Below are 24758 nucleotides of genomic sequence, written 5' to 3'. Positions count from 1 at the left end.
CTGTCCCTGGCTCGGGGCCTTTAATGAAGTGAATTACTGCCCCTGGTCCAGGGTCATCTTTAGCAAAATGAGTCTCTACTGCTGATGTGGAGTCTTTGAAGAAATGAAAATAAATCTCAGCTTCACCAGTCCTCTCTGTAGAATGCAGGGGAATCTCTGCTCCAGCACACCTCCTCCTCTCTTTCATCACTGACCTTAGCGTCTGTGTGGTTGTTTCTCTCACTGTTCCTACTCCTTACACCACCACCAGCCAGAAGAAGAAAAAGGGGTAGAAGAAAGGGAAGAAACAGAACGAAGAAGGAGGAAGAAACCTCCTCTTCTGGCTTCTTCCTAAAAAGTGATAGTGAAGGCATCTAATTGGCTCAGCCCCAGAAGTGGGTCTGGCTCAGAGCTGGGGAGAGTTTAGAGCAACTACTTACAGGAGCCATCTTTACAGCCCCTTCCCCCCTACCAAAAAAGGCTTTCATGTCAAACCATGACACTTATTTCTTTAACAGGCATTACTGTGTGTATCTATGTCTAAAAAACAACTAAAAACAAACTACAGCTTTTTGAATATATATTTAATGAGGTCTGTAAAGACTATGTTGTTCCTTCTGTTAGTGAGTAACGCATTCTAATCAAAGTAATTGACTAGTATACTAAGTGCAGCATGAACAGCATGCTGTATTCAGTTCGTGCTTATAAATACTGTATTTGGATATCTTTTTTGATAACTTAATCTGGGGAAGCTTTGAGCAGCTTTTCATAAGAGCCACCCCTGTAGCCCATCTCGTGCTACCGAAAACCCCACCACATGAATCTAATGCATGCTGTTAACAGAATGTAACCATTTGTGAACAAGTGCTAAAAACACTTCCTTTATAGTTTTTGTGGAGAAATGAATGTATGAGAACTTCAGGACATAGAACTTATTTTCATTTTCGGTGGAGGAAACCTGTTAAGTTAGTGTTTTATCCCAGCTTAGTCAAATAAAGGTAAAGTTTGCAAAATAATAATAAATGCAGCGTAACACATGTATATACTTAAAAGTAGTCCATTGCTTGCATTACCTTATCAAAAATTTCTAGCCAATAAATGATATATTTTTCATAGTAAAGTGATAGTGTAAGAATTAATCAAATATTTGTATGTTCGGTTGCTAGTAGCATTTTTGATTGATAACAGTGCTCTTGAACACAGTGAAACAATTTGTACAGTTTTTGTAGGATGGAAACCTATTACATGTTTCCCCAGTTACATAAGGAAATGGCATTTTAAAAGAATTTTTCAAAAATATGTATTCATTTTGAATTTTACTCTAAGCCTTCAGAAGTCTGAACTAGTTTGATAAGCTGCCTTTGTTGAAGTCAATTCTCCTTTTTTTTAATCATCATTTTGTGATCAGTGGATGGAGGTATATCAAGATTTAGTGGTACAGATAAGCAAAGTAGGAAGTTGTACTCAGTTTCAGAAACCTCTCTTTCTGCCTTGCAGAAGCTTGTGGGTACTTTTTCCTTCCACAGAAATAGCTGTTGGACAGGATTTCTGTGCCTCAGCTTAGGTACAGTACATTTAGTCATCTAGAGAGCACAGTGGACATTCTTGATGATAATTATGTGAAACGAAATCCTATAATAAAAGACTGTTTGTTGTGTAGTAATTAAAATATACCAGTCTCTGGAAACATTATTGATAGCCCCCATTAAGAGGCACTCTGCATCCTTAATGACCTCTAATACATGTTTGTGTGTTTGGAATATTTACCATTTCAAAGATAGAGGTGACATTTCCCTGACATTTCATATGCAGCTTGAAAAATTGGTTCTCTGAAATTTTAATTAAAATATAGTGGGAGAAAACAGTACAGACAACTGTACATTCTGTTTTGATTGAAAAAGAAAGCAAAGGATCAATCGTAGTATTCATGTTTCTTTTTTAAGAATAATTTATTTACAGAGAGTATTTGCTGACATCTGAGTCTTTCCTAAGTAAAAATCTGCCAAAGGCTTTCAGGCTTTTGTCTACCAATAAGCTCACCTGTCTCTTGTTTAATGCTCACTCTTATCACTGTTTCCTTGAACAAAAGAAAATACTTCGTGACCTGTTTTGTGCCTTTATGATTCTGTTATGTACATAATCATATGCATATAAATAATCAAAAGAGCAGAAGACTTTATTTGGAGATAAGTAAAATAGTTTTTGACATCAAGTTGAGTGGATTCCTTTATTTGTTATAAATTATGCATATTATTTCTAATAGTCTCAATATTGATATAGGTATAGATATATAGATATAGAGTTTAGTTATAGTCCTGAAGACCAGACTGTAGTAACAGTGCTTGATTTCACATATACCACTAATGAAATCTGAGTTACTACTCTAAATGTGCTTGAAGACATCAAGTCACTACTTACTTAGTGATCAAAGCAAACAAAAAGTAAGCTAGAAATTTTCAGGAAAGGAACAGAGGACAGAGAAGAAAACATTACATCGCTGTTTGAACTGGTGTGCAACTGCTTTCCAAACACTGTAGAGCTGTAGAATAATTGAAATGGAATGAGATCTCAGGGAGGCTATCTAATCCCACTTCTTCCTCAGAGCAGGGTCATCTTTGATGTTATATCTGGCTACACAATGCCTTGTTTCAGTTGACGTTCTAGCAACTCCAGTGACAGAAATCTCTCTGTGTGACTTGTTTCAGTATCTCATCACCATCCTCACTGTGATTTTCTTTTTTTTTTCAGTACCTAACTGAAGTTTTCTTTGATGGCCATTGTTACAGCTTGTCCTTTTGCTTTATAGCACCTAGAAGAGTCTGGGCCCATGTAACCTCTTATTTTCAGCTCCCTTACTTAGAACATTGATGTAGAGGAATTCGTAAAGGCAAAACAATGCTCACATGTGTGGAGGAGCTTATGTAGAATTGGTGAATAAGTAGATTGGGCTTTCCGACTTGAAAAAGCAGACTGAAGGGGAATGTGATAAAAGATGTATGCAATGCGTTGGGTGTTGGATGATGTGAAGAAAGTGAATCGGGAATAACCATTGTTCACTGTCTCTTCAGAAGCAAGAAGTAGATGCCATCAAATAACCACAGTAGGCAGATGATTCAAAGCAAGCAGACAAACATTGTCTTCAAAAATACAGAATTAAGTTGGGCAACTGATTTCTGCAGCAGTGGATTGTAATAGTTTATAGAGACTCAGAAAGCAGGGGAAAAATTTATAGAAGGAAAATCCTTCCATGACTCTTACAGGTAGAAACATCACATCTTAGTCTTCTAAAGCAGATCTAATACTACAGTTCTTCAGAGGAGAAAGTTACCCACTGAAGAGTTATTTTCCTTTTCTTACAGGCCATTCCACTACTGCCATGGCTTGGGGTTTATTGTTGGTCAGAGAAAATACAATTTAAATTTCAGACCATAAAGTCTTGTTTTTCAGGCAACCCCTGCAATTCAGAAGGTGGAACATTAATTTACATCTGGTGCAACGTTTCACAATGATTGTATGTCAGTCATGAGTAATTTCTGCTGCTTTGGAAGTTACTTGTGTTTAAACTAGAAAATGTTACCGTATCAAAAAAGTGACTTTTGAATAGTTATGTTATTTAATTGGTTTCACTGTGTACTTGAGATATTTTTAATCAGCTTTGAATGTTTTCGTTTTTGATAACTCATATGTTACACCTTCATGGCTCTGCACAATGCAGCTCCCAATGACAGATATCTACAACATCAAACTAAGAAAGTGTCATTGTGATTCCTGGAAGGCGCTTTGAAGATAAATAATCTGCTTAGCTCAAGTAATCAGCTCATACTCAGCCAGAAAATAATTTTGTCTGTGAGTGCCATGTTAATAATTTAAAATACCCTGCTTTTTTTGGTAAAGATAGCATGATTCTGTATCTGGTTTTTAACACAGTCATTCTGAGATACCTAGTTCTGTCATGGATGAGGGGAAAAAAAAAGCCTTTTGTGGTATGAGATGAGTCTTATTTCTGAAATGAAGCCATGGGTTTTAGAGACATGTTCTGCTGTATGTTCAGTACATTTAATATATACCAGCATTTACATCTCCTTTAATATGTGCTCATACAGACACACAAAGTTTTTGGGGTCAGGATATCCATTCATCAATAGGCAAGCCAGAGTTACTGTCACTGTCTATAACATGTTTTTTGGGCCTCACGTAAAAAACTTCTACCTCCATTGCTTAAGTGACTAATACAGAGTATCGTTTTCAGAAAATTGTTTTCTCTAAAGCTTCTTCAAAGAATTCTTACCTATAAATCACAAAGATCCATTCTCATGACAGATATCTATAGCCTTCTGAAGGCAGAAATTTTCCTTATTCTTCCCATTATCTAAATTTGAAGCTTTAAGATGAATGTTGTTCTGGCAGATTTTTCACCAGCAAACTCATATCTTGAAACCAGAAATGAAGCTATCATTCACTTTACAAAAAAGGAGAGCATTTTAATTGCTCTGGCAGAGACAGTCTAGTGTGTCTTTTTTATCTGTAAGTGCATTGAACATATCATTTGCAGTTACTACCAGGAATTCTTCCCTTCTCATTTTATCTTAGAGCTCTTGTATAGAACAAAAATAGTTTTCATCAAAATCTCTGAAGACCAGTTCCCTACCTAAATCTCAGAAACAGTACTATTATGCTCATCTTTTAGATATCACTGATTATGTTCTTATAATTGAAATATTTTCTTCTGAGAGTGTTTTGTCCTTCAGTTGGAGTGCCCTCATTGTATTTCCTCTTATATTTCGTATGGGTTGTCTCTAATTTAATTTGCAAACCCAGATACAACTTCTGTGTCCATTCTGGTGCTTTGTGTCTGATTCATTAGGTGGTTTTTAGTTGAATGAAATAATACTTTTTTTTGGTCTATTATATCACCTATATGTGTATGTCTAGCAATATTCAATATATTTTGTCTATTGACCCTCTTACCACTAATCTGCCTTTCAATAGTGTTACTATTTCCTGTCTCTCAGAAGCGTTAATTCTGTTTTATCTTCATCTTAGCTCTCTCTCCAGCTTCTTACTTCCTTGCTTTTATAAAAACAGTGTAAGTTGGTTTTCTTTTGTAATAACATTAAATACATCTGTTTTTATGGGTTTATCAAGTTAAAAGCTCTTTTGGGCTTTTATGTTACGTAGTTCAATTCAAGCAAAATCTTTTCCCATGTTGCTTTGTCTTGCTCATATTCATTGCAAATATCATGGTGAATACGATTCTTATACCCGTCATTTTCATTGTTTCATGCTTCTAGATGTATTATATTCTTTTTAGTTGATTCTGGGTTCTGTAGTGATTTTGACCGTTGACAGAACTGTGTGTTTGACAAAATGGAGATTTTTGTCCATGGGACCATAGCAGTGTAGGGCATGACCACAGAAGACAAATTCTAGTGGAAAATCCATTAAAATGGGTAGGACTTCATATTGAACAAGATCCTCCAAAGTAAACATAGAAAACACAGAAGCTGAGATTTCTGTATGTCATATATAATAATAGAGACACCTGAGGAAATCCTCAAGTGAAACAAAGAGTGCTTAACTGGCATTTTTTAACTGACCTTAATCCTGCATCTCTTTTTGGGTTCTTCTGTGTTATTTTTCCTCTCTTCATCTTGTCAGAAGATAAAATGAAAAGTAGAATTAAGAGCACCAGAATAGCTGTCTTCTACTGTGACAGCAGTAAAAAACCTGCAGAAAATGTTTTGACTAATAAGACTGAAAAAGAGAACTAGAAAGAAAAGACTGGCTGAGGTGTGTACAATTGCAAAGAGAGTTTCAACATTCCTTGTTTTATGTCAGAATATGTTTAATGTAGAATATGACAGAGCACTCTGATAATTACAATATTTTCTATCAGTCAGTTTCTCAATAAGAGTTACTTAGTAAATCCTTTCTATATAATTTGGAAATGAAAGCAGTAGTACCTTGCACTATATACCAAAAGGGTAATGACAAGAACTCCCACCCATAGAATAGCTATTTGTATACCATGTAGGAGTTCATCAGTCTTACATCATTCCAGGGTAAGGAGGTGGATTTTCTAGGTGTATTGCTAGGTGTATTTATCCAGCAGTGTCATGGTTGGGCCCAGCTAGAACAGCAGCACCACGACAGTCTCTCGTTCGGTGCCCCCATTCATTCCCACCCTTGTTACGATGGTGGAGGACCCAGAGAAATGGGAGTAAAAGATAAGCAAGGTTGTTGTGGATTAAGACAAGGGCAGGGAGGGCTCGCTGCCAAATACAATTTCAGGCAAAATGGACTCAAGTACTCGACTTAGAGAGGAAAGTAGGAAAGTTTATTCTACAAGAAACAGAATGGAATAAAAGCCCAAAGGGAGTGGGATGATGAGAAAATTAGAACCAGCACTTTAAGATCTCCCTCCCCCATCCCTCCTTTCTTCCTGGGCCCAGCTCACTGCTCTTGATATCTCTACCTTCTGCCCCATCAACAGCTCAGAGGGGCAGGGAATGGGGAATGTGGTCAGTCTCTCACAGATGGGCTCTGCCGCTTCTGTCTTCTCAGATGAGGACAACTCCTGGCATTCTTCCCCTGCTCCAACACAGGGTTCCTCTCCCAGGACACAGTCTTTAATGAACTTCTGTGGTGTGGATTGTTCCTAGCAGCTGTGGCTTCTTCTGATACAGGGTCCCTCACACGGGATGCAGTCCTTGGTGAATATCTTTGGCTTGGATTCTTCACCGCGGTTGCAGTTTCTGCAGTTACAGGGTCCCTCTCTCAGGACAAGGCCTCTTCTGGGCATAAGTTTAATGAGCTGCTTTGTTGTGGGTTCCTCCCCACAGTTACAGCTGTGGATATTGGGTCCCTTCTTCAGGACACGGCCTCTTCCGGGCATAGTTTTAAAGAAGAAAATCACTGCCCCAGGCTCAGGGTCACCAGAGGTACAACCACTAAAAACCTCGTTAGTCAGCAGTACAGTTCATATTTTGCCCGTTACCACTCCCAATTAGTATCCTTGTCTCAAATTTAATCTGTAATTCTCCGAGCCCTGCATACTTGGGGCCCCATGTTGAGTGCCAATAATGTCATGGTTTGGCCCAGCTAGCACAGCAGCACCACGACAGTCTCTCGCTTGGTGCCCTCATTCACCCCCACCCTCGTTAGGATGGTGGAGTACCCAGCAAAATGGGAGTAAAAGATAAGCAAGGTTGTTGTAGATTAAGACAAGGGCAGGGAGGGCTCACTGCCAATTCTGTCAAACCATGACAAGCGGGTAGAAAATTTGTAACTTTGAATAAGTACCAGTTTCAAGTCTGCTGGAGATTCATTTTAATTCATTCTGGAGAGTGGAGAAATACAGCTAGTCCTAAAAGAGAATATACATCAATGAATTTTTTAGAATTCCTTGTGTGATGTGCTCTCATGCCACGGATACATTTAAACACAATAAAAAAAAACAGATTAAAAATATTCTTTTGTGAAAATATTTGTTTTCATGCATATCTAGCTTCTTAATGGTAAACTGCAGTTTAGTCTGAAGTAATTCAGTCATTGCATAAAATATTTTGGCCCACAGGTTGGTTTTCTTTTTAATGAAATTGGTGTAGCATAAAATAGAGGAAGTCAAAGATCATGCTACCATTTGACTAATATAACTGAAAGTAATTCATTTTAACCAAAGTGAAAGTGAATCAGCTAATAACGTTTTAGTAGTTGCATCTTGCATACTAGCAAACATGCTACTCCATAATGCTCTCTACAGCACCCTGATGCAGAACTCCTAATTCTTTCTCAGATGTCTGATGTTTGCTGGAACGAGTACTGTGTAGAATTGTAATGAACTTGTCTTCCTGAGGACAGGAGAGTCTTTGCATTTGGTTGCCTTCCTTCAAAAATTTAAAATAGCCTAATATCCTGAGTCCTTTGCTAAATTGTGAAGGCCTTGGCTGAGAGATTAAAAATTTAATGTGGCTAGGGTGAAGATAACTGAAAGACAGTTCTATTGTTTGTTTCTTTTGTAAAGCAGATTCAAAATAACACCCTGACTTAACTAATACTACTGTACACATTGTCTTTCACTAGGTTAAAGAAAAAAACCTGTATCTAAATGCATTAGAAAAAATCTCTTCACACTGGTGAATACACTGTTCTCAGCGAAAACTAATAGATGCTTCTAAGATAGCATGCAGATGGGCAATGGCAAAAAAACCCAAAGGCCTATGTTGCTTCTCTTCACCTTTTTTTCAGGTTGCCCTAAAAGTACTTAATGAGCATAAGCAAACTCAGTATGGGCTATGGTTGTATTTCTCATGTGTTAGGTGATGCCTGCTGTGCAGACAAATTATGAGTCTTCAGTGCTATAAGATGTGGAGTAGTTTCAGTATGTCAAAGACAAGGTGCTATGAAAATGCTGAACATTGTTTATATGTGTATTGAAGTTTCAACAGGATACGCACTTCATTTTAAACAAAGCCAAAGTTTATCCTGTAAGTCTGCATTGTAATGCTAGTTCTATTTCATGCATCTCTTAGCCTCTCTATGTCATCTGGTGTTACTTCTCCAAGTCCTGTGGAAGCCTGGTCCATGAGTCTTTCTAGTATTTTGAATTTAGAAAAACCCAAAACCTCTCATGTTAAAAACCTTTTTTGATGAGGAGAAACTGGTGAACGAAGAGCGTTGTAGTTTGATGTCATTAGCTAAGCATGCTATTGGTGTGAAATAGAAAAGTCTCAAGTTTATTTAGGGAAAGTGTAGTGTCTTTTGATAATGATTTTTTTTTTTCCTGTCTATAGGAGGTATGCATTTAAATACAGTTAAGTCTCCCAATTCACTTCTGAAGAGATATGTGAAATGAGTGGTTCATTCTACACTCCACATCAAGCAAAACTTACTCTATGTCGCCCTATTGTTAATATTTTTGTTGTTGTTTTTTTTTGGGGGAGGGGCGTTGCGTAGTGAGTTTAGTTCATCAATATTTCAAAAGATAAAAATCAGGACTCACCACATAGGTTGTTTCTTGAAAGAAAATTAGTCTATGTACAATATTACTTGAGTCTGATAAGAAGAATGAAAGTGTTGTTGATGGTATTATGGGCACAGAGTTAAGAAGTGTTTCAGTGACTAATAAACTCCTTATTAGTATTTTGACTATTTAACTGGTTTTTGCACTCTTTTTTCACAACAGACCTATAAAGGCACATTGCAGAATTTTCCTGCCAAATAAAGAAGTTCATTTTATGAAGACAAATCTATACCCTTTAGCTTGTAAACTAAATTGTGTTTGGAAGGAATTTTCAAACACTGGTGTATTTTTATTGCTTAGTTGGAAGTCTTGGAGTAAATGGAAGGTGCTTTTATAACATTATCAGATTTTTGATTTCTTCATTCAAGGCTGTACATCCAGAATTCGGAAGCAATTTTTCTTTCTAATACTAGCAAACAGTTGTAGTTTGTCTGCATTATCAGTTTCTTACAGTGTAGGTAACCTATAGATAATTAGTATGAAGTTGTTAGTGTGTGATCTCTGCTTCAGGTTTAATTATTTGCAAATACTCATTAAAACATCTTGACTAGTCATTTCCGAGGGTGGTTCACTAGCAATAGATTCAGTTTGTTAGTGGTAAAAACACGTTTTTGGATTTTTTGAAAGATCCTTTGATATTGATTATGGTGAACCTGCTTTAGCAGATGGATTGGACTAGATGATCTCTAGAAGTCACTTCCAACCCCTACTATTCTGTGATTTTATGATTAAGAAATACACAATATTTGGACTAAATCACTTTGTCAGTGGTTAAATTGATATGAGTTAGTTAATACCATTGATGTAGACAGTGGTTTGTGTCAGTAGAGGCTCAGCCTCTACCTTTTATTTAAATAAAATCCAGGAGTGTACATTCCATGTTCTCCAGTTCAGTTATCACATTGATTTGCTTGCTTTGACTCAAGATATTGGTTTTTTCCTAGGACAAGAAGGATAAAGTCTCAAGATTTGATACTATACGTCATTCCATAGCTGGAATAATAAGGTCTCCAAAATCTATGTTGGGCTCATCATCGGTAAGTAGTATCAATAATGTAGTGTTGTACTACATTCTGTTATTTTTAGTGTGTGGAAGTGGCTTTTTTGTTTTTTTTCCTGAGCCACCATGCTTGCATCTACATGGACAAAAGTTACATTAAAATACATTATTGAATAACATATAGCATATGATAGTGTTATTAAAATACTCTTCTAATTGATCAGCAGACAAGATAATATTGTGGCATAACATCATATCAGAACAACTTGTGCTTTAGGAAAAAAAGAGAATTTTTATGTTTTTGCAGCTCTCCGACTAGTGCTACATTTTTAAGACCATTCTTCCCAATGAGTCTTGAGTTACTGGACTGGCAGTGTATTATGACATTCTATAGTAGGTACGATGGTAGAGTACTTTAGCAACTACTTAGGGAGGTATCGAATTTTACTTGAAAACCTTACTCCTGTGTGTTCCTGAAATAGAACATGTGATAATCCCAACACTCCCAACAACAGCAAAAAACTCTCACATAAAAACCAAAACAAACAAAAAACCTCAAATGAAAATCCAAACCAAAAGAACAAAGAAATAATAACCAACAAAATGTTGGGCAGAATTTCTGAAACTGCTTTTCATCCTCTTGTCACCTTAAACATTAGCTCAAAATGTCATTTGTGTGGAAACTTGGGAATGAATAGGCATGCTGCAGGATTGTATCAAAGGACCCATTAAAGGACCCAGTAAACATTTAAGCCAAGCTATACTCCGAGTGCATACAAGAGATTACAATTGCATATATATGTACATATATGCATATATGTACTTGAATCATAGAAAATCGTATATAATGGTGAAGGAATGGAATAAAAAATTACAGATAAAATTAAGAGAGTAAGACATTTTCTGTGAAGTATGTGAAATTTGCAGGACATATTTGAAAAGTAATGGGAAAAACCCTGCTAAAATATTAAAATAATCATAGGGAAAAAAAAATCTTCACGTTATCCTGATCTTTGGTTTATAAAACTTCTAATTGATTATGGTTTTGTAACAAAATCATATTAAAATGTATGTTACTCTGGCCTCTGTTCTTTTTGTGGATGAAACGTGGCCTTCAACTTTGTCTAATTGTACGGATTATATGACTTGTAACAGTTTTTGAAAAAAGCAAACAACTAAAAATGCTTCAGAGAAAAATTGGAAGAGAAAAAATTTCAAAGATACGATCAAGATAAAACTTTTAAGATTAACTCAGGGGAAGTTAATGTCCAAATTTTCATTGGCTTTAATTAGACTGTCATTTGAAATAAACTATATGCCTCTTTTTGATATTAATTCCAGTCTATATCACTATTAATTCCATGGAAATTGATGTAAGCCTCTGAGTATATATATAGTAGGATTGATGAAGCCTTGGAATATGTTTGGGAGACATAAGATCAGAACTGGGTCTGATCTGAGTAGCAGCGGTTCTACTCTTGATTACTTATCACTTAAATGACCTTCAGAGTCTATTTTCATTTTGCTCTGTGTTTTGATTTAGAGTTTTCTTCTGTGTTAGAAAACATAACCATGCATACACAGCAAAAATTTGCTTCACAAATCAGTACTCAGCTCATAATGTGGGAACTGTTTGGCTGAAAAATACATAACCATGCATATTGATAAATGTATAAACTGATACCTAAAACTAATTACCCGTCATCAAAGTCTACACAGTGATCATTGAAGGCATATTATAAAATAGCAATAATACATATTAAATAACTTTTTATTTTTTAAAACAGACTATTAAAAAAAACCCCTCAAAGCAGAACAGGAAAAGGATGAATACTCAGCCTCTCATAGAAGATAGTCTAAAAAAGTCACGTTAAGTGTCTGGTTTTGTGTTACATGTTTTAAGTATATTGCTACTTCAAAAGTGGAGCCATTTCTTGTTTAAATGTGCTATTCTAAAAACAACATCTTAAATTTGTTGAGAAAAGTTGTTTTTTCTGTATAATCAGAGAAAACGAATTTTTTTCGTGGCACCCCAAGAAAGATCTAGAGCAACCATGTACTTCCAAAAACAGTCAGCTTAACCATTCCTGTGTGTTGGCACTTAAGTGATTTATGTGTCCTCAGAATGAGAAGGTAAAAGGTAATATAGGTAAAGGTACAGTTAAAACAGCAAGGTTAGGCATTCAGGTGTCTTCTTTTGGACAAAAGGCAATTTAATATTTTGTATAGTAGCAAGTGTCATAAGTTTAATCAAGTGAGGAGGGAAAACACAAGAAAATGGGCAGCTTTTGTGTACCTGTAATGCAGTGTTATGAGTGAACTAAATGAGGACCCTGAATGAATTGCATCTTGAAAGCCAGCTTCTGCCCTTTTGTGTATATTTTTTGCCCCTGAGATATTTGAGCTTGGCACAAACATCAGTTGTTGTTTATGGGATAGTATAATAGGTGGAATTAATTTTGGTTTCATATGGTATATCAACACGTGAGAATGAGTCAGGTATACTGAGGCTAAAGGCAGGATATTCTCTAGGGAATCGTCTCAAATTTTCAACCTAAACTTACTGCTTTACTTTCTCATCTATGTCTGTGCTTTTGTTTTACACTGGCAAAGAAAAAGTGCCTTGACAAAGTGTTTTATTTGCTTAAAGATGGGGAATAAAGAAGTTATAAATAATAAACTGCTCTTTGCTCAGTTTTTCTCTTGAATAAAGGCAGCAGCTGGGGACCATTCTATTTTACTGTTGGAGAAAAACTGTTTCAATTGATTGTTAAATAGGGAGGGAGAAAGGGGCTCAGAATAAGTAAAGAGGATAAAGTACTAGATCCATGAGAAGCATGATGGTGTTCCCTTCCTCTCAAAAAGAAATGGTGTGGTGAAGTATATAATGGCATACAGCCCCACTCCTACCAAATAACCTGTGCGTGAAATACAAAAATAAATGGAAATGTTGAAGGAAAAAGAAATAACAAATAAGGGGAGAGAGAGAGAGTAGAAATTAACAGTGCTAGTTCCTTTCCTTCTCTATGATTTTGTTATTTTTTTATTTTTAGATTCTGGCCAAATTAACAAAAATATCTTAAAACAAAAATTCTTCATTTAAGCTACTGAATCAGTAAGTCATTTTGTGTGTGCATACAAATGAGCAAGTGTAATTGTAAAACCTTGAGGCCTAGAATGCAAGCTTGTTCTTTCACTCATATTAAGTTTCTTACTGATTCTCAGTACTGAGTTTAAAGAAAAGAGATAGGAATTTAATTTTGAGTGTTAAGTGTTTTCCTCTATCTTCCTTAACTACTAACATTTCTTGTCATTTAAGTCTTACTAGAAAATGTAGAAACATTAGTAGAAACATTAGCATTAAGTGGTGCAAATTGAGTTGAAATCATATATATATTTGTACTATTATTTCTGGGCTTTCAGCCCTGGGATTTTTTCATAGCCAGTAAGGCTGAATGTCATACAGAAAATATGTGGAGTCTGAGGAATTGTTTGTAAAAATAATGCAGTTTTAGTAACACCCAAAATATGAATAATGATCACTTGTTTCATTAGAGAAACCACCTTGATTATGATTGTCCTGTAGTATACGACAAAAGGAAAGGTAATGTAAAGTCAGAGACAATCAGCAGACAGTACTTCGGGGAATTTTCATTATTACTATGTAATGTAATAAGTACTAGTTTAACCAAATTAAAAAACCCAATCAGGATGACTGATGTTAGTGTCATAAACAATGTCATACTTAGCAATTCGTAAAGCGCTCTGCTCTTCTTCCATAAGCTCTTTCTCTGTCATAAAGACTTTTAAGTTGTTTTGTTCTGGGATATGGTTGTGATTGAACAATGACTCAAACTTCATCTAGTTCAAACATAAGCAGGTGTGATGGCTTCTTTTGTAAAGACATTGAACTGTCTTTTTAGCCTTAGATACATTTCATTTCAAGTACAAATGTATTTCTGTGGCAAAGGCTCTTCTACTCTGCACTGCTTATCATTTTCTTCGTAGCATAGCATAGGTCTGGGTTTTCTGCTGGATCAAAATCAGCATCTTTAAACAATAAACATTCAAGTAAATAACAATGTCTTACACTTTGATAGTTTGGTTTTTTTCTTTTAGGAATTTCTGAAAGAGAACAACTTAGTGTTATTTAAAAGTGGTACACAGCTCTGATCTGAGATGTATTTAACTGTTGATGAACTTGAAATGAATAACTGCCTTCTTGGCTGAACAATGCCTTGAGCTTTAGGAGTTCACTATGCTGATAAATACAATACCCTGGAGTATGGCTTTTGCTCCTAAAAACTCTGTCCACCCTATGTTCAAGCTCTTGTTATTTCTTACATAGTTCTTCCGAGCTCTGAGTCTGTAATAGAGCAAACTCTGTAGTAAAGCTGATTACAGTTCTGGTCTCAAATCTTATGTATGAAATTATCCTCAATATGGGTCCAGGGCCTTAAGTTTTAGAGTCAATGCCTGAGAATATCAGTCTCCATCAAGGCTCTTAAATATGTTCTCCAGTTTTCCATCAGGATCCTGGACCAAACTAGACCTTCTGAAGCATTTTTTATGCCAGGAGTTTTACAATGGAAATGCTAAAAAAATTTTTGGAAACAAGACGTTCTGAGTAGATTCCACTTCTTGGGTCTACTCATTCATACTCTGAGAATCTCAGATTATTCCTCATGATTTTGACTGAGTAAATCTTAAGTATCTCCTCAAGAAGACGTTAAATGTGCACATAGCCTCCACCATGCCTGTAGCTGCACCATGTCAAATTTTTCCTTGCATGCACCAACGGAGTGTTTCTTTTGTCTTTCCCCATCCCCATGGGGGAAATATCATTCTTGGTGATATTAAAAAAACCCCTGTTTTTTATCATGGCAGAGCAGTAGGGGAGGTTAATTCAGAATCATATGCTTTGTTCAATCATGCTTAATTAAGATGTAGGTCTGTGTGCTGTTATCTAAAATGCATTTTAGCAGGCTTGCCTGGGAAACATTCACCTATCTGTTCGATTCATGATGTAGTTATTTTGTCCAGAGCTTTACCAGTCTCGCAGTGAAAATTTCTGTGAGCTCTGGAACAGAAGATTTTGAATGACATGCAGGTTAAGTAAGGACTTGTCTGTCTACCCGTAACAAATAAGATTGAAGTGGTCATTGAAGAGGATACAGAGATTTTCAGTGTTTTCCTGAACAATGTAAACTTTTAAAAACTAATTTGTGAAATGGTAGTTAAAACTTTTTTTTCCCATTTATAGCCAGTAAAAAGTACTTAAAATCTTTGCGCCTTCAGAAACACTATGTTAAAGTTCATACTTTATACCTAGGTGTATATTTAGTGCTATATTATAAATGCTAGGACAAGCTGTCTCATAGAGCTACTAATTGATTTAAGATGCAATTGCTGTATTCTGTGAAAACAATTTATCCAATTCAAATGCATTCTGTAAATCAATTTGTTATGTTGTTATTTCTGAGAAAATGGTTCATTTTGAATTAATAGCACAGAATGTGTGATAAAGAGTTGGTTGGTATAGCTTAGGAAGGACAACAGGCCACATGAAAAATGTAACATGGTTTTACAGACATTTCTATAAACTTCTGCATTTTAGATATTAATATTTTATGTAATAGAAAATAAAGTGATAAGTATGTCTTCTATATAAATGTAAAAGCCTTGATTTTGTTTGTTAATAGAAGCATAATTTAGATACAGATGTAGGAAGCATTGTTGTTCATCATGCTTTTCATATAACAATAACCTCTAAAAATGTACTGTTATAGTGACATTTTTCTTCAATATTTTTCCCAAGTTCTTTGATGTAATTTCAACCACTGAGAAACCATTGGCTGAGCAAGACTGGTATCATGGTGCAATTCCAAGAATAGAAGCCCAGGAGCTGTTAAAACAGCAAGGAGACTTCTTGGTGCGAGAGAGCCACGGGAAACCTGGTGAATATGTCCTTTCTGTGTTTTCAGATGGACAACGGAGACACTTTATCATACAATATGCTGATGTACGTCTCTGATATAGTACCAAATATTCGATGTTAGGAAGTTTGTAACTTTAACTTTAGCTAAACAATTCAGGATCTCCAGAATTTACTATGTCAAATGACTTTAGCCTCTGTATGAAAATATGAAAGTTGTTGGAAGTGTTCAAATCAGTGCTGACATCAGGGGAAAAGGTCATTTGGGGAAACAAAGCAAAAATACAAAATATGAGGATATTCAACATATTTTATCTTTTATTGAAAAGTCACCATATTTCTGTAAATGTTCTGAAATCCAGAACATGCTACTACTAATGTATGCATGTACAATTGTTTTTTAACCTGTATTCATATTTGGTGCTTATTAGGCTACTTTTAATTCAGATTGCAAAGATTCCATTAAATCTTTCTCAAAAATGGAAACACACATGGAGAAGAAAATAATCTAAGTTTATTTTTATATAGTTGGGAATTGAAGTCCCTATTGCACTGGAGCTGCTTTTGTGCATTTTTCCATATGGATATTGTTTTGTTCAGTATATCCACTGGCTTGTGGATGTTGCACAGCATATATGCTCCTAGGACTAGAATTGATCCCCTTGTTGCTCTTAGTTAGGAAAAATTGGTAATTTTAAACAATATGTTGTTTTTTATTTAATTGTCCAATATATTTCTTTTTATTTTTCTCAGTGCATTATTTGAGATTTTTTTCTTTTTATCTTTCAGAATTTCAAATTGATTCAAAATGTGACAGTTCTTCTAATATTGCTAGAAATTCTTCTTGAAGTATGACATGGCAGCAAATCATTCACAATTTTTATTCAGTAGTGCTGCTGAAACATATGCTCGTATAATAAGATCCCCCACGTACTTGAAAATGCATGAATTTAATCACGTAATACTGTTTACATGGAGGGATTTTCCTTGTCTAAATCCTAAGCTGATACCGAATGCCTAGGGGAAGTAAATATTGTATACTTGGTTTATTTCTTTGTAGTGAAAGACAGTAATATTTTTTCAGGCTTCATAGAAGTTGAAAGGCTTCTCTGGGGTCAATGATTATGAACAATTGTCCAGCTGGAGTTTTCGTTAATTTTCACCTAAAGTTTTCCTAAAGCCTCACTTAAAGGTTAACTGAAAGTCTAAGTGAACCTATAAGCGGTGTTTTATTTTTATTTTATGACTTGTAGGTATTTTGACATGTCAGAATGCTGAATGAGAAAGTAAGAGAAATAATATTATCCTTACCTAGACTTGCAGAGTCTTACAGAATGCGTGGAGTTCTCTGATCCCAACACAGCAAAAATAAATCTGCATTGTATATGTGGTGTGGTTTGAATAATTTTGTGTAAATCAATGTATATTGTAAGTAGGTCTTCAAAAAAAGATTAGGTTTTCAAGACAGTTAAAATGGAGCATTTTAAAAATAAGTATTACTTTGAGGCCCACCTGTAACCTCTTTTTTATATTTTTCTTTTCCAAAAGAAAAACTCCTCGAACAAAAAGCCATCTTTAGTTACATAATTTCATTACTTTTTCTTAGTAATTATTGGTATTGTTTAATATTACATAGCTTAAATAAGTCAGACATCATAAGATCACTGCATCTGTCTGCCTGTGCTCTTGGGATTAATTTGTGGCAGATTTTCTTGACAATTATGGAAGTTAAAACTTTTTTTAAAAAAAAGAAATGCAGGACTCCTTGTGCACTCATACAGACTGAACTTTCAGCATTTATTGTGAAAGAAAACATTAACCATAAAAAGAGAAAAAGCTTTTTCACCTCTAAAAATGAGTTAATACATGTTGGGAATGTTATGATTATATAACAAGAGGGATTGTATTCATAAACGTTTTGGTAGGGAAGTTAGAGGAGAGTATAGTGCAAGGCATTTGTTTGTTTATTTTGGTAGAAACCATGTGGAACGAGATCTCTGATACTGGAGATCTCTGTCACACTCTTGGAATACTAACAGGTCTGTCCCCACATATAAATTTTCTTCTAAATAAAATACTGAATGGCTAATACCTGTTTTACGTATCCTCTTTCTGGTTTTATCAATGTTTTGAAGTCTAATCTTAATTAAACCCTTTGTATGATAAATAAGTTAATTATTCACCATTGTCATTCAAGGCTGCTGTTGCTTTTCACTGCTGCTTATTTGAGAATATGCTGATTTCAAATTGTGATTTGTTAGTGTCTTAACAACCATCAGTAAACACAGAATCAAAGAATACTGCCTTGAAGGTCTTACATAGGTAGCAGCAGATGGGCATGTGGTTGTGTCTGGGATGAGAAAATAGTAGACAGTACTGTTTGTTATGCTAGGAAGGGTCTTAAGACATCAATGTTTTTCGATCATCAGCACAGAAATACGAAGCAACTTATTTGAAGGGAATGTGAACTAGTGTTACACATCGGTCAAAGCCACTATTTAATAAGTGAAGGTAAACAACAAAATAACCAGAAAAAAGTACTCAGGCTATGAAAATGATTTTATGATACAGAACCAGGAATGTTAAAAATATGTGATATAACCAAACTGTCTTTACTAACAGTGATAGCATGTTTCAGGAAGTTAATGCGTTAACATCTAAGGAAGAGAAACTTACAGTGCATTGTCTAAGAACTTTAACCTTGGGAGCTAGAAGGAAAAAATCTGCATGCCAGTGGTAGAAGTTTTCATTGTCCAGTTGTGTAAATTAGCTGAAATCACATCATTGCTTTGTACATGTTTATCATTGCCATTGTCAGGATGCCTTATGGCAGTTCCCCTCTCATGCGGAAAGTTCTTCAACTTTAGTTGCTGCGTGTTGTGTAGACACAAGACTTTATCATGTTCCCGAGTTACTTGCAAGATATAATTTAAGACATTCAGGAGGGTGAAATAAACACTTCTTGACTATTTTTTACCATCAAGGATATGGGCAAAGAGTAGCAATGAATGTACATTTTTTCCCCTTAACACCTGAAAGAAAGTTAAGTCATAGTGGTCATTGCTAAGAAAATGTTACATGCTCCTGAAAAAAAATATTAAGACATTTAATTGTTTCCATTCAATTATGTATATAAAAAGAAGTAAATTCATGAAGGGGAAGGATAGAGTGTTGTCTTGCCCAGCTTCTCTGTGAATTATATGCATGACCTGCCTTTGTTTTTAGTTGCTGAAGACTCTTCCAATATATATTCCTTATTAAAGACCAATCATGGAACTTACGCACTGTGCTGGGAGTGTATTAATTTTATCAAACATTGTAAATGCAGTAAGATCTGAGAAAGATAATGTTACTTCTGTTTCCTTTTTTTTAAGATTTTTTTTTCATTTTTTTCCCATACTTCCTAGAACTTTAAGTAATAAGAAAGTGGTTTTTTTTGGTTTAGAATATTTATTTCACTCAGATTTTAGTTTAATTGTCCTATTTCTTTAAATTAATAGTTTAAATAATTATTTTATCATATTGCCTTAAATTGCCTTCCTAACTATCATTCTGTTTAAGTCAGTAGAAATATTAAATAGGTCAGGAAAGAAATCAAATTCTATAAACGTGAACATTTGTTTTGTTAGTAGTGAGAGATGCTTGGACACATGCTTTTACACTTTCTTGTTCAAAATACTGCTTGTAGAGAAACAATTACTTCTTTTTACCTCCATACAGAATCAGTATCGTTTTGAAGGAACCGGGTTTCAAACTATTCCTCAGCTCATAGAACATCATTACACAACAAAGCAAGTTATTACAAAGAAATCAGGTGTTGTTCTGCTGAATCCTGTTGTTAAGGTAATGCATACATCTCAAGAACTCTCATTCAACTGAAAACAGTTTGGAGGGGGTTGTGTTGTTATTTAAAATATGTTCCTATGCAACTTCTCAGAAGATTTTTCATTCTTGTTAGTTTTGTGACACTTTTACTGATGTTTTTCAAAATTTTCTGCTCTTTGTGATAGATATAGCTTTAATATAACGTTCCATCCTGATTCTTATAATGCATCTTTACTATCTTGAATGTCATTAAGTACCTCACTAGATATCCTCCTGCTTTTCTTCTTGGTTTCCCATTTGGATTTCACTACTAAACAATTGAAAGTAGTAGTTCATTGCCCATAAAGTTGTGATTAAGAAGGTTTATTTATAAAATAGTCTTGTTTAAGTGACAAATTTCTAATGAAATTTGGAAGAGTTATGACAACTCTATCTTTTCTCTATTCTATATCTCAGAAATATGTTATACAGACATAGAAAAATCCTCTCATGCCAGCATCAAAATTAAAAGTCATTTTTTTAACTCAGTAAGCTATTGCAGAAAATGTTTAAGATAAAGAGAGGTGGAAATATTACACTGTATCGCTCTTCAGAAGACCTAAGAGTCTTCTTGGTTTGTTTTGTATATTTAGTATCTACTACAGAACTACTTACTATCTACAACAGAACTTTTTCTCAGATATTCTGTTATGGCTAAACAGAACAACATCATCTGGAAAATATAGTCTCTTCATTCACTGTTGTTTGCTTTGAAGAGAATTTAATTTTGCTATCTTTATTTTTTGTTAAGTTTTGGTTTATGCATAGTTTTGTGTAGCTGTATCTTGACAATTTTTTTTCCCACTGATTACTATGAAAGAAACATAATCCCAAATGACTCTACTGATCATTACTCTACTTGAAAAACTTCTTTACTGTTCAGGTGAGGGAGCCCTGGCACAGGCTACCCAGGGAGGTTGTGGAGTCTCCTTCTCTGGAGATTTTCAAAACCCACCTGTACACGTTCCTGTGTGACCTGATCTAGGTGGACTTGATTTGAGCACGGGGATTGGACCAGATGATCTTTAGAGTTCCCTTCCAACCCTTACCTTTCTAGGATTCTGTGGTCTCATAGCTTTAGATGTAAATGCAGATAGTCTAAATTCCTTGATGGTGACCATGCAGACTGTGTGATGAGTCTTTCCAGGACTTGAGTCCTTACCACTGCTGCTACGTTCAGATGTATCATAACATCCTTACAGAGTGCTGGAGGACAATTTTTAAGACAGGTTTTAGCTTTCCTACAGCCACTAGGTGCAAAGTCAGGTTTTTGTTTTTATTTTCAAGTGGTCCCACTCCTCTCTGGACTTGTTGACTTAAGTTAATCTTAGTATTAAATCAAATTAGTGGAAATCCTAGTATTTCACCTAGGATCATTCTGTTTTTATGACCAGTTGGTGGCTGATTAGAGCTGCAGTGCAGAAGTAATTTGAATACTCAAGTTTCTCAAAGTGTTGCAAGTAATCAGCATCAGTCCATAAAATCCAGCCACACAGGCTCCATCTATTATGTCATATGACTTTGTGCTGTTGTGCATCAGTCTTAATACTCAATATTTCCTTTAGGAAATTCTTTCATTCTGATAGGATATGTGAAGTAATAAAATGGATGCCCATAGTAATATTGACTTTTGGGGTTACGAAGAATATTGGATGTCTGGAAAATTTACTGTATACTTTAAAAAAAAGTATGTATTGCATATATTGTATGTAACAGGCTTTAAAGAATTTATGAATTACAGTCTCAGTGTCTGTTAGCTACTTACACTTTGTGTAAACTAAAACTAGTGTATAGTATACTTAGTGCTTCACAACCAGCGATTTCAACCAAGTAAGACAGTGTTGAAAAAGGTGTTAGCTACAGGGTTTAAATTACTTTAGAGCAGCTTTTTAAAAAAACTATTTATATTGTTTTACTTTGTAATGTTTTGTTTTGCTACGATTTTATAATCATAGAATCGTAGAATGGTAGGGATTGGAAGGGACCTTTAGAGATCATCTAGTCCAACCCCCCTGCAGAAGCAGGTTAACCTAGATCAGCAGGTTCACCTAGATGACAATTTTACTTCTCCCATCGGATAAAAACTAGTTGTTACAAACAGGTATTTCAGAACTAAGAGAGTGGTGTGAGCTTTTCTTTTTAACTTACGTGAAGGTCTGGCTTTCATAGGGGGAAGGGAAGACATTTTAAGTTCATTTCAGAAATAGCATATGCACTCTAACATCTAGTGTTTAGGGTATTTTATGCATCATGGACTATTATCAGAATAACTTTAATCATTTTCTTAACATTCATTTGACATCTGCAAAGACTGTGTTTTCTTTGTTCATGTTACAGCTGTAAAGCAGTCTTTTTCGTTTCACACAATCTTTAATCTTTTTATGCAAATTACTGGACCTGTAATAACATATTTAGAAAGTGAGAGTTAAATATGACAGAGAACTTCACAGAAAGAAACAAAACCTAAGTTGTTTGGTTTTACTTTCCTTCCTTCCCACAATCATTTATCCTCCTTTACCATATTAATAAAATTAGCATTCACCTTCTGTGACGTTACCCTTGAAGGGAACAGTCTTAATTGTGACACAAAAGGCCTGTCCCACATCCCATTTCATGTAGACCAAATCTGTCTGCTTGGAATTTTAATGATATTGTAGTAAAAGAATTTAAATTAGAAAAACTGAAGGCATTAAAAAGATATCTGCAAGTGATTTCTTTAATGGAAAAATCTCTCATATTTATTTATAATCTTTCGTAAAAAATGCATGTTGTGTTCTTCAATTTATTATTGAGAGAATGACTGGTATGTAAAGCCTCTAAGTAACCTCAGTGCACAGGCAAGGATTTTATTAGTAAAAGTGCTATTTCGAACATATTAAATGTATTTAAACTTTCCAACAAACTAACCTCATATTGTGGAGATTTTTTAACTCACTGAAATATACATTTTACTGGAAAATAGAATCATCAAGAAAATAAGAAATACTCTTTTTTTAATGTACCTGCATTAATATTTCTGATTGGATCAGAAATATACCTTTGAAGCAAATTCGCTCAGTGATACTTAGGCTTTACTCCTTTCAGGTGAAGCAAAATAGGAAGCTGAACAACTTCTAATGGGAGACAGTGCAGTCTTCAGAACTAGGAGAGCTCTAGTCAGAAATAACGTGTTTCACCCTAGATATATATTTCAGGTCCTCAACACCAACTGTTTCAGTCTGGAGATTTGCTGCTATATCACCACTACTAACATAGTCACAGTCTTTGAATCCTCTGTAGTAAAATCAAATTATGAGCTCATGAAAAAAATGTAACTGCTGCTTTGTCAGTTGAGTTAGGCTACCTGTGTGTTGCAAATAACCTTCATGTAAAAAATATACATCTGTTTTGATGTGATAAAATAGGAGGGACTGGTTGGGGATGTGAAGGTTGGAGGCAACCTCGGTTGCAGTGACCATGAGATGGTAGAGTTCAAGATCCTGTGTGAAAGAGGCAGAACACAAAGCAGGACCGTGACCCTGGATTTCAGACGGGCCGCCTTTGGCCTCTTCAAACATCTACTTGGACAGATCTCGTGGGATATGATTCTAGAAGACAGAAGTCCCCATGAGAGCTGGTCAGTCTTCAAGCACCACTTCCTCCAGGATCAGTGTGTCCCAATGTGCAAGAAAGGAGGAAAAGGAGATAGGAGGCCTCCATGGATGAGCAAGGATCTGCTGGGACAACTCAGGCAGAAAGCAGCCATCTATGAGAGGTGGAAACAGGGGCTGGCTTCTTGGGAAGAGTATAGGAACATTGCCAGGGCATACAGGAGTGCAACTAGGAAGGCTTCTAGAATTAAATTTAGCCAGGGAAGTTAAGGACGGTAATAAGGCATTTTTCAAGTACATCAGCAGCAGAAGGATGGCGAGGGGTAATGTGGCCCTGCTGCTAAATGCTGAGGGTGCCCTGGTGTCTGAGGATGCAGAGAAGGCTGAAGTACTGAATATCTTCTTTGCTTCAGTCTTTATGGCCAAGGCTGGCACTCGGGAAGCCCAGTCCGGCAAGGATAACAGGATGGCCAGAACAGTAGAGGACTTGCCCTGGTGTCCTGGTTTAGGCCCATCAGGGAACAAAAGACCACGATTAGCCTCAAGAGGCGGAGAATTGCCAAAGGGCAGGCAGAGCTTAATTGCCACTTAAGGTCCAGGACAAAACACACAGGCTACTCGACTTGGGGAAGAAAACAGAAAATAATTTAACGCAACATCAACTAAAACATAACTTTAAAACCCCAAAACATAAGCAAAATAAAACAACACAGAATAATACAACAATAAAGAGTCTGACCAGCCTTTTTAAGAACACCTTCTTGCCACACCTCCCCTCTTCCCAGGCTCAGAGCCCTGATCCTGATGTTTTTACCTCCTCCTCCCCTGAACGGCACAGGGGAAGGGGGCAGGGAGTGGGGGTTTCAGTCAGTGTATTCCCAATAGCTTTTGCCATTTGCCCCTCCTCAGGACAGGTGGGCTCCACACCTATCCTCCCTGCAAGTCCATGGCGTACCTCACACACATGGCAGCCCTGCACGGGCTGCTGCAATGCCCATTTATTCCAAAGGCTGCAGCTCCTCTCTGCCTCTCGTGTGGGGCTGCTCTGTGGTGCGCAAGCTCTCCAGCACGGCCTGCGCCATGGCTATCTCCCCACACAGTCCCTCACCTGTCCAGGCTCACTCACATGGAGCTCCTGCTAACTCTCAGTCCTGACATGGGTCTCCATAGGTTGCAGGGGTACAGCTTGCATTCTCACCACGGCTTGCAGAGGGAGTCTCTGATCTATTGGAAGAGGAAGAGGTTAAAGACTTGTTGGCCAAGCTTAAGGCTCATAAGTCAATGGGTCCTGATTGGATGCATCCTAGAATGTTGAGGGAGCTGGCGGATGTGATTGTTATCCTCTCTCCATCTTTTCTGAACAATCAT

The 24758-nt window shown here is 36.0% G+C and overlaps 1 protein-coding gene across 5 annotated transcripts in view; it reads left to right on the top strand.

Moving 5' to 3' along the window:
• FER (FER tyrosine kinase) overlaps positions 1-24758 on the top strand; it is a 156068-nt gene that overhangs the window by 59656 nt on the left and 71654 nt on the right. For all 5 annotated transcript variants that reach the window (XM_062019471.1, XM_062019472.1, XM_062019470.1 and 2 more), the window contains 3 exons: positions 9946-10038; positions 15820-16023; positions 19657-19779. In XM_062019471.1, the coding sequence (XP_061875455.1) occupies positions 9946-10038; positions 15820-16023; positions 19657-19779 (420 nt within the window). The remainder of the gene's footprint in view (positions 1-9945; positions 10039-15819; positions 16024-19656; positions 19780-24758) is intronic.

This window comes from Colius striatus, chromosome Z (genome assembly GCF_028858725.1).
Source record: "Colius striatus isolate bColStr4 chromosome Z, bColStr4.1.hap1, whole genome shotgun sequence".
Lineage (NCBI taxonomy): Eukaryota > Metazoa > Chordata > Aves > Coliiformes > Coliidae > Colius > Colius striatus.
Note: the sequence above shows the minus strand (reverse complement) of the source record. Positions and strands in the feature narration are given on the sequence as shown.